Source organism: Gossypium raimondii, chromosome 4, assembly GCF_025698545.1.
Source record: "Gossypium raimondii isolate GPD5lz chromosome 4, ASM2569854v1, whole genome shotgun sequence".
NCBI classification, from domain to species: domain Eukaryota; kingdom Viridiplantae; phylum Streptophyta; class Magnoliopsida; order Malvales; family Malvaceae; genus Gossypium; species Gossypium raimondii.
In genome coordinates, this window is record NC_068568.1 from 22,097,166 (window position 1) to 22,109,027 (window position 11,862).

The 11,862-nt window shown below is 34.4% G+C and overlaps 1 protein-coding gene across 1 annotated transcript; it reads left to right on the forward strand.

The window, feature by feature from the left end:
• The first annotated feature begins 8,624 nt into the window (after positions 1–8,624).
• Positions 8,625–9,181, forward strand: LOC128040455 (uncharacterized). The gene is made up of 2 exons (XM_052629206.1): positions 8,625–8,861; positions 9,035–9,181. The coding sequence occupies exons 1-2, from the start codon at positions 8,625–8,627 to the stop codon at positions 9,179–9,181; spliced, it is 384 nt and encodes a 127-aa protein (XP_052485166.1).
• The last annotated feature ends 2,681 nt before the right edge of the window (positions 9,182–11,862 follow it).

Sequence of the window (11,862 nt, forward strand, 5' to 3'; positions counted from 1 at the left end):
ATTTAAAAAGTCTAAGTCTAATTCTAGTACTAAACCCTTGGAACGACCCACATTGCCTTAACTTCGGAGTTTAAAAGCTTAACACATATACTCTAAAAAAATGTCTTGTGATGGATCACCGATTTGCTACCCTCCTTGCTAACTCGCGAACTATTTATTTGCAAGGTAAACTAGCGAGTGTGAGCTTGGAGAAGCTCAGTTAGTACACATGCATACAACACAAATATACAGACTAGACATGTTAGGATTTAAACATACTTTAACAATTCACATATAACACAAATTACATACTCAACACAGTGATATATTGGTAATTCGTGAATGTGAAACATAATTAAATTATATACTCATTGGATAAACGGATCTCCAAAACACACCACATGACTCATAAAGTTGTACGCTATCTCCATGTAAGAGTAGCACGTATGCTTACACTCTCCAAACACACCATGCTCTTTATGGTGAATGGAGCTATGCTCGACATGCCTTTATCATTCCAACATTATCTCAGGGCCACAATGCCTAACACATAACAAAAGGGTGAGTACTCACAATATTATGGCATGCCAATGATATCCAAAGGTTTCAAGTGTTCACATTGCCAACATATCTAGTTAACCACATTTTATTACACAATATAATTGACTCGCACTACTGTTGAGCTCGCCCTTAGTATTTCAGAATAATATAATTTTTCACTAATCAAAACTTGCAATAACATAAAAAATTAAATAATTCACTTAAGGATTCGTGCATGCATAAATGTGCACTATCAATAGAATTTGCATGTTATAAAAGTCCACATTATATTATTTATTTTTACGTCCATTTGTAAGTACTACATAACCATATACAAATATATATTACATACCTATTTAGTGACCTTTGTCACATCAACTTTAGCATATATTAAAAGACCCATATACATTTATATATATTAGATAATATAAAACCTATAACCGTATATATATTATACATATACTAAAACCAACACATATATATGTACTATGTATATATAGACCCACTCAAATATATTATACATATAACACCCATGCACGTAAATTTATATTATATATATTACACCCATGCATGCATATATATATTATTATATTAATAACACCAAAACTTATATATATTATATATAAATAACAAAACCCCTATACATATATATTATATATATACTTACCTTTTCAATTTGCACGACATGGATACTCAACAATTCAAACAAAATTGCAAGAATTACACTAGGAAAAAGTCTAGGTTCACATAGCATAAGTGGGGGTTTGCAAGCCTCACTTCGACTATCTATATCTCGTAATTCATGCTAAAATATGGCATACAAATGCACTCACTTGTAACTCACCACGGGTTGTCGAACTAGACAACTTTATGTTTGCTTTTATCCCGATTTGTTAAGGCTCCACCAACATTTTTAGCTTCGCACAAAAATATTCACACTACTAGGCATTCAAAAATAATCTAGCTTACTCTCTTTGTGTTTATACAACGACTCTCCACTCACACATACTTATTCGGCTTATTTTGTATAATCTATTTCGCTTAATTTCTTCTCTTTAACTTAGTTAAATCCTTAAGTACCTTCTAACCCCCTAACTTGTGCCTAATTATAGATCTAGACCGATAATTCAACTCAATCTTACTAGACACTACTTTTCTTGTAACATCCTGATTTTGGGTCTAGTCGGAACAGTGGTTTCGGGACCACAAATCCGATAAGGAAAAATTTATTTTATTATATTTTTATGGTCTACGATTTCACAAAATTATTTTGTAAAAATTTCGTTCAAATATTTCGACGTTTGGGCACTCAATTTAGTCAAAAGGACTAAATTGTAAAAGGTGCAAAAGTTGAGTTCTACATGTTAGAGGTGTCCAATTGTTATGAAATTTTAAATTGGAGGTCCTTATATGGTACTTAGACCATTGGTTAATTTGGTAAACAAAAATGGATATGGTTAGGCATGTTTCCAAAGTTTTTCATTAAGGGCATTTTGGTCATTTAGTTATTAAAATTAATTAAAAACAAAATTAAAAGCCAATTTTTGTCCATCTTCAACCCCATTTTTAATGATCTTACGTTTTTGGAATCCCGGTAACTTGATTTAGCTTATTCTAGCAATAATTTAACCTAGGGTTCTTATTTGGAAAAATACCCATAGGTGAAATGTGTTTATTTTGATGTTTTATGGTAGAATATGAAGCTTGAAATTATGTTAAACAACTTTTGCTAAGTGATTTTAAGTAAAAAATGAGTAAAACGACATAATCGGTAAAAATACCTAATGTTCATAAGTAAGTGTTAGAGTGGGAATTTGATGTTTCCATAGAAGAGAAAAATGTTCAGCATGTCATAAAACATAAGAATAAGGGATAAAGTTTAATTTCCGAGCTTTGGGACAAAAGTGTAAATATGCAAAAGTTTAGGGGAAAAACGTAATTTTGTCAAACTTCGAGTTAAGGACTATTTTGATGAATGTGAGTATTAAATAAGCTAAATTTTCTATTATAGATTAAGAAGAACAAAATTCAGGGTTAGACCGGGGAAAAAAAAAGTTAAGGACTAAAGTGCTAGATTTGATCATATTTTGTACCGGGGTATGTTTACGGTAAATAAAATGCAATATTTTGATAATTATTATTAATGCTGTTATTTTTTAGCAATTATGTATTTATTTCATGAAAATATCTAATGTTAACTCAAGTATGAGATGACAGAGGATCAGTGTTAAAAGGCCCCGTTGAAACATGAGGAATGTATCGAATACAAATGTCATGACATTAAGAGGATGAGATCCCATGTAAGACCATGTCTGGGACATGACATTGGCATCATTGAGATTATGAGAGGTCCCATGTAAGACCATGTCTGGGACATGGCATTGGCACCGAGATGAGAGGTCCCATGTAAGACCATGTCTGGGACATGGCATTGGCACCGAGATGAGAGGTCCCCCGTAAGACCATGCATGGGCACCTATATGAGAACTCCCATGTAAGACCATATCTGAGATATGGTATTGGCAGTATAAGAAACATCCCATGTAAGACTATGTCTGGGACATAGCTTTGGCATGTTATATTCAGACAGGAGACCCGAGTATCCTTAGTATTCCAAGTGATTCAACGGGCTAGTAAATAGACGATGTTACATGAAAGTTCAGGTAAAAGCCTAATAGACAAGTTCTGGTGAGTTAATAAGATTAAGAGTATCTCAGTTATCAGTTGAGAAAAGAAATTTCAGAAATGAAGGAGTAAGTTAAGCAAACAAGTAAGTAAACAAGTAAGAGAGTAAGTAAAGAAGAAAGTAACGATCTTAATGCTTAATGAAAATTTATGAATATAATTGTTTATGATAAATGATGTTATTTATTTACTTGTAAACTTACTAAGCTTTATGCTTACTTCTTTTATTTCTTTTTCTTTCATATATTATTATCAAGCATAGTCAGGATCTTGAAGACGTCGGAGAGCGTTCACGCTATCAACCACCACAACTCGGTATTTTAAGATGATAAATGTTTTGAGCTATGGCATGTATAGGGACTTGGTCATTTCGATTGTATATTCTTAAGATATGACCAAAAGATGATATGTAAATATTTGATGATGAATAGTTATTAAAATGACTAAGTATGAAGGTGTTTGTTGTTATAAATGTCTAGGAGCTAAATTATGCATAGAAATCATGAAAAAGTAAAAATTGGTAGTAAATCAGTTTTGAGACAGAAGTAGTGACGTGATTTTGAAAAATCACCAAGGATAGTAGAAAATGGATTAGAGGGTGGATGAGATATGACATTAAATCTTATTGAGTCTATTTTTATATAAAAATAACGTTGTAGACAAAGGAATTATGTATTCTGAGATATTTGCATTTTAGTTAGACAACGTCAAAGTGGTTTTTGGAATCCCCTATTCTAAATTTGGAAAATCATTAAAACTTGTAAAAAAATAGTTATGAGTTTTAATTTATATGTATAGATTTATTATTGAGTCTATTTTCTTTAGAAACAAGTGATAACACTATATAAAGTCTGTACAATGAGATAATTGAATTTTAGTGACAGAGGTCAGGACAGTTGATCAGTGAAATAGGGGAGATTTTAACTAATAAACTGTACCGATTGGCTAAACCAAAAATTCTAAAAAATTTATGGAAAAAAGATATATGAGTCTAGTTTTTTGGAAAATTTACGGATCTAAATTTTGAGTTTCGTAGCTTGAGTTATAATTAATTTAGTAACTCCTGTTCAGGTGGACAGCCTTATTATGAACAGTAAAATAACTTTTAAAAGTAAATTTTTATGCCCCAAACTTTTAAGTTAAGTCAAGTAATGCCTCATGCTCAACTCCGGCAACGGTCTCGGGTAAGGGGTGTTACATTTCTCGAAAAACCACCATTCATCCTCATTCTCAAAGAAAACCATTTAATTCATGCAATTATTTAAATATTTTGATAAATTGAATTTATAAACCTCATAATCGTCAAAATATACTAAAAATCATTTTAAAACGTCTCTTATCTCTTTATTATTATATTCACCATTTTTATGCAAAAATAGCTTTAAAACCATGGATATTTAATTTTCTTACTTAAATCTATGAAAATTCAAATTAAAAACACCTAATAAAAAATAATACATAAGAAAACAATAGATTTACCTTTAGTTAGAAAACCTCCATCAATTTGCACTATTGAGCAAAAACGAACTAAGTTTAGGTGAGAAATTAGAGAAGAAAAAGTGATTTTCTTGAAAATTAATAGAATAGAGAGTGTTTGGATGTCAAGAAAATATGAGAGATGTAGAAAATTTTGAAAGAAAATTTTTCAATCTATATCTAACAATTTTTTTAAAAAAAATGAAAAAGCATGGAGAGAAATTGGGAAGGCAAGTGGCTTTTATGGCCAACTAATTTTTTTTAAAAATGGGTTATTTACCCTCTAAGTCCTCTCCTATTTCTCCCTTATTCTAATAACTCCCTTTTTAACAACTAGTCTTAATTTACACATTTAACCTATACTTTAACCACTATTCCAAATTAGTCTCTATTAATTTTTACTAATGCCCCAATTATTAATATCATTATTATTTTATTTAATTATTATTTTTACTATTATTAACTAATTATTTATTTTATCCTATTTCAGCTTCTATGAAACAAAACCTGATTTTTCTCTCGAGCCATAATCTAATACTCATTTCTACTAACCCGATTTTCGGGATGTGACAACTCCCCCCTCTAAAAAGAATTTTGTTCTCGAAATTACCTGAATCAAATAGATAAGAATACTAATGTCTCATCACATCCTTGATTTCCCAAATAGCTTTTTCAGTCTTGTGATTACGCCACAAAACCTTTAGTAATGGTATGGTCTTGTTACGCAACCCATGAACTCTACAGGTGCATTCGTCAACCCAAACGATATAACCAGAAACTCATAATGGCCATACCAGGTCCTGAATGCAGTCTTTAGCATATCAGCCTCTTTCACTTTGAGCTGATAATACTCAGACCTCAAATTGATCTTCGAAAACCTCGTCACTCCCCTGAACTGATCAAATAGGTTACCAATTCAAGGCAACATATACTTGTTCTTGATGGTTAACTTGTTCATTTGTCGATAATCTATACACAACCTTAATGTACCATCTTTCTTCTTTACAAACAACACTGACACACCCCAAGGTGATACGCTCGGTTGAATAAACCCTCGATCCAACAATTCTTGTAACTAGATCTTCAGCTCTTTGAGTTCTTTCGGTGCCATGCAATAATGTGTAATTGACACCAATGCGGTACCAGGATAAACCACAATACCGAACTCAACTTCCTAATTTGGCGAAAAATCAGGTAGCTCCTCTAGAAGCACATCGAAAAATCCCTTATGGTGCGGATATCTTGAACCTTTAAATCCTTACTTCCCAAATTGAGCACATAGGCTAAGTAAGCGTCGCAACCTTTACTCAACAATTTTTTAGCCTTACCCTTCTAGATGATCTTGACCGATCGGAGCCCCTCTTTTCAGACTTAGATACTACCGATCTTGGTGGCTCAATTAGTGTCTCCCCCACTACCTTAACCTTCTCCACCAAATTATCAAAGGCCTCAATGCTATGTGCTACTAAATATACTCGAATGTTTCGATTTAGCCCAAATCAAAACCTCTTACACCTCTAATTCTCAAAGAACACCATCTAGAAAGCATACTAGCTGAGTCGCACAAACTTGGACTCGTACTCAACCACAAACATATTTCCTTGGACCAGATCCAAAAACTCCTTCTTTCTAGCATCCAAGTACTGCTCTCCCAAGTACTTATTTCGGAAGGACTCCAAATAGAACTCCCAAGTCAAGTGATCAGCGGCGATCCCTCTCTTTACTGTATTCCACTAGCGATGAGCTTCACCGTTTAGTAAGGATGCAGTGCAACCAAACTTCTCCTTATCCGAGCAACCCATCTGCTTAGGGACCCTTTCAATACTCTCCAACCAAAATTCAACAATGGTCAGATTAGCTCATTTAACTTCCTAAAATTCTTTAGCACCTAAAGCTCGGAGTCGTTCGAGTAGCAACCCTTTGGCAGTTGGGGCATGGTTCCCATCAGCTATCCTTTGAAACACCCCAATCATCGCTATAACCAAGGGCTCGAAACCAGTTCTAAGTGTAGCTTGCCTTGGGGGTGGTTCCACCGGTGCATTACCAGTCAGAAACCCATGTCTAGGAGGCATTCTATCCAATATTTACATAAATTTAAATAAAACGAGAAAGTGACAAGTGATCCAAGATAATTTTTCAAGAAAACACTTTCAAGGAAGGCAATATGTTCCCGTTCCTACCCCATTTACAAATAATTTTTATACAAGGTTATTTTTGTAAAAAAGGTATAAACATTTCCATTTTTATTTTATATTTAAAATCAATGTATTTATATTTTAAAAAAACGTTAATTTGTCAGAACTTGTGGCTCTGCCCTGGTTTTTGTAAACTTGGCTCTGATACCACTAAATGTAATGCCCCAAACCTAATTGGGATGGTTGTTAACTCTTCAAATGAGTTATATTTCATGCCTTTAGACCTATCTAATTACTTGTACTTAAGTACATTTTGTTGTATTTTAGGACATTTTAGTTAGAATTTTTAATATTTCATTAGGACTTGGACTGTGTTGGAATTAGGTGCTTTTAATTACTTGCAGTGGAGTTTTTGTGTGTTGGTGTGGCAGGAACAGGTTTTGGAACAACGAAATAAATGAGTGAAGTTTTGTCATAGCAAAGTGCAGATAGTTTGCCAGCACGGATGTCGTGGCAATACCAGGAAGACCAAGTCAATATTTTTCGTGCAACAGTCCCAACTCAAATTCAAACTTGTACTGGATAAATCTCCCTAAAAGAGGAGAAGATGATCATGAGCTGTTAGTTGACCCTAGCCTAATCTATCTATAATAGCCAATGAAGGGGACCTCACAAATGGCCAAAAAAGTGGGAGAGATCCTTAGGTGTGAATAAGGGATCGGCTGCACAAAGGAAAGGAAGTCGAAGGTAGTCCTTCTTAGCCATCACAGGATGCTGTGCTACGAAGTATGGACTGGGCAAGTGAAAGCTATTTCCCGAAGTTATTTCGTTATTTCCATTAGTGTTCCTTCGAAAGATTAAATTGATGTAGTTGAACACAATGACAGATAATATTTTGGTTAGGAATTTTATTTCCCAAACCATGAGCTAAATCTCACAGGGTTGGAATTACTTTCGATGAAATCTTAAACTGTTTTTATGGATACAGTATATCACTAATTTACTTTAATGTTTCATTTGATTGTTCTTATTTCTTTATTAAAATGCAAACGATCTCTAGACATAGAAGACTGTTCGCATACTTATAAACTGATTCTAATTTTGAAAAGGTTGGATTAAAATTAAATGAAATGAGTAAGTATTTGATAGACACTTGTAGTTGACTCTAAACATAGAGTCATGATCATATAGAAGGAACCATTCAGAATGACTAATGCACCGGTAGCTTTCATGGATTTAATGAATCGATTGTTCTAGCCTTTTTGGATCGATTTTGGTGGTATTCATCGGCGATATACTGGTTTACTCGAGAATTGAAGATGAACATGATGAGCACCTTCGAGTCGTTCTTCAGACTTTGAGGGAAAAACAACTCTATGATAAGTTTAGTAAGTGCTAGTTTTGGTTGCGTGAGGAGACATTTCTTGGTCATGTAGTTTCGGCTGAGGGGATTCAAGTTGATCCTCAAAGATTGAGGCTGTGTTGAAGTGGAAGCAGCCTAGAAACGTGTTTGAGATCCACAGTTTTCTGGGACTGGCGGGATATTATCGATGATTTGTAGAGGGTTTTTCATTGATTACAGCACCCTTGACTAAGCTGCTACGTAAGGGTATGCCATTTAACTGGACTGATGCGTAACAAGAGAGCTTTGAGAAGCTCAAGACTATACTGACTGAGGCCCTGTTCTGATACAGTCGGAGCCTAGAAAGGAGTTCACTGTTTATAGTGATGCATCACATGTCGGTTTGGGATGTGTGTTGATGCAGGATGGTAGGGTGGAAGCCTATGCATCTCGTCAACTTAAGACCCATGAGTACCACCTTGGTACTTAAGAGCCTCAAGTATCTCCTCACTCAGAAGGAACTTAATCTTAGGCATCGTAGATGGATTGAACTGATTAAAGACTATGACTGCACCATTGAGTACCACCTTGGTAAGGCCAATGTGGTGGCTGATGCACTGAGCCGTAGGGCTATAACTCATTTAAGGGTGATATGTTCTCGCCTAAGTTTATGTGATGATGGTAGTTTATTAGCCGAGCTTCAGGTTAAGCCATCATGGATTGAGCAGATTAAGGGTAAGTAGTTGGAGGATGAGTTGTTGGGTTTTCGATTTCGGCAGATTAAGGGTGGTAGTACTACATATTTTGGATTGAACAGTGATGGGTACTCTGTTTCTGTGGGAGAATCTATGTTCCAAATGATACTGATTTGAGACAGGCCATACTAAGAGAGGCGCCTAGTAGCCTTTATGCTATGTATCTTGGCAGAAATAAGATGTACCAAGACCTCCGTGACTTACATTGGTGGCCAGGGTTGAAACGTGAGGTTGCTGATTTTGTCGGCAGATGTCAGACTTGCCAGTAGGTTAAGGGTGAGCATCAGTTACCTTCGAGTTTGTTGTAGCTGGTTAAGATTCCTCTTTGGAAATGAGAGTGTGTAACTATGGATTTCGTTAATGGGTTGCCTCTAACACCCACTAAGAAGGATTTAATATGGGTTATTGTGGATCGATTGACCAAGTCTGCCCACTTCATACCGGTCTGTACTGATTATTCTCTGCAAAAGTTGGTGAAGCTTTATATTTCTAAGATAGTGAGACTGCATGGAGTACCGATTTTGATCACCTCTAATAGGGATCCTCGTTTAGCGTCTCAGTTTTGTAGGAAGTTACATGAGGCTCTGGGTTCAACATTGGACTTCAGTACTTCATTCCATCCTCAGACCGATGGTAAGTCTGAGAGGGTGATTCAAATATTGGAGGACATGTTGAGGCGCTACCGCTCTGATCCTACTCATATTGTCCTTGTTGCAGAGATAGAGGTTAGGCCAGATTTGACCTTTAAGGATGAGCCGTTTCAGATTCTGGATCATGACGTTAAGGTTCTGAGAAGGAAATCTATTTCATTGGTAAAGGTTCTATAGCGTAATCATAGCATTGAAAAGGTCACATGGGAGCTTGAGGATGCGATGTGTCAGTAGTGTCCTCATTTGTTCTGATCATGTAAATTTCAAGGACAATTTTCTTTAGGGGGTAGAATTTTAACGCTCCAAAATTTTAATTTTGGGTATTGTGAATGTGAGACACAAAATATCTATCTACTTTAGTGGTTATGTGTTTTGGGTGTGTTTGGGAGGTCCTAAGTTCAAGCCAGGACTCGGGCAGTAGGCTTTTAATTAAAAGTTGGCAAATAATTAACAGAATGAGCCTGCTGGTCTGGTGGATAAGTGGAGTGTTGGTGTGAAGGAGGTCTTCTGTTCGAATCTTGGCGTGGGCATTATTTTTGCTCGTGCGTACAGGAGAGTTTGAGATCCATCTTCAAGGTTTTTTTTCCCTCCTCAAATATGAACTCTAGCTGATAATATAGAATGAATTATTTATATAGATCAATGATTGAATCGTATGGAGGAAAACCAGGGAAAAGGAAAAAAATGCAAAAATAATCCCTACGGACAAATTTGCTTGCTGGTTGGATTAGGCAAGTTCATAGTGTATTAAAATGTGTTATACATATTTTTTGTTGTTGAATTATGTTTATAGTGTTGTTGATATTGTGAGTTGACCTGAAAAATGTTATATATAATTGCTAAGGTGAGTAAGGAATAAATTGAAAAATGTTAAATACTAGTGAAATATGAATTAGATGGATCTTTCAATGAACATGAATTGTTACAGCATATGTATTGATAATGTGAAAGTGCTTCTGGTTATTAAATTTTACAGAATCCTGTTTAAATTCCTGGTTGAACGTAGTAAATGATTAGGATATAATTGGTATGTTAATAGGGTTAGAACGAATACGTGTACGAGTTTGCACTTTGGTGCCTCTGTTTGCACTACGATGTTCTATGGTGTGGTGTAGTTACTTGAGTATCCAAAATTTTTTGCTATAGTTCATCAGGCTATCTGTTAAAGAAAGTATATGTATTGACTTCTTGAATTACTTGGAAGTGATGTGTTTATATGACTATTCAAATTGAATAAATGATGAATATGTGTTTAAAGGTTGTTTTGAAATGATAAATGATATCACAATCACTGTAAAGTCTATAATTATATGTATGAAACACTCATTTTTTAAATGTGATATGTGATGACAGAGCTCTATGTTTAAAAGAAATGGTCTATGATTATAAATATGAAATGACGTGATCAGTTGGTTAATATGATTTATATGTTGGATCTTTCCTATCGAATGATATGGAAGTATGGCGTACTGAATGATTGAGAGCTTATATGGTTGATATGTGAAATGCTCACCTTGTTGTTGTAAATGTCTTGATAGGAAATCTTATTGCATTAGTTATATTTTTCTACTTAATTGTAAACTGAGGTAAGAGTTTTGTTTAAGTACTTATGAACATACTAAGCTATATAAGCTTACTCTATTTCATTTCTTGTTTTCTATAGTAGATGTTTTGCGGAACTAGGCAATCAGATCAATTTTCTAGGGTTGCACTATCAAGCTTCAATCTCAGTAGATTTTGACTTGTTTATTCTAGTTTTGTGGCATGTATATAGGAAATCTTTGGGTTGTTGGTTTGAAGTTATAAGTTGAAGTTGTAATGTGTTATTATAGTTTCACTGTAAGGTTGAATTTAAATATTCTTATGGTATGCTTATATAGTATGTGATGAATGCATGTGTGGTGATGGTATGCTTGATATTGGTTCATGAAATAGTTGGGAGATGGTAAATCTTGAATGAAATGTATGGTATATGTGTTAGTTGATAGTTGTGATATATGCATTTATTGGTTTAAGTTGTTTCATTGATATGGAAAGCTTTGAATATGTATATAGGTAATTGTATGTTTGATATATACATATATGGTCAACTTTAGTAAAAGCTAGGTATGTTTTAGGTTGATAGAAGGTCTGGTTTGGAATGCACTTATGGTAAAATGTACATTGGTGTTTTTATATATATACTAGTATGAATGGTTAGGTTGTGTATTTTGAATTGGTTGCCGTGGTACCATGATGGTACATTGGTTAGGCATTTAGGATGGATAATTTAAGTTGTGTTGTGGCATATTTTGATTTAT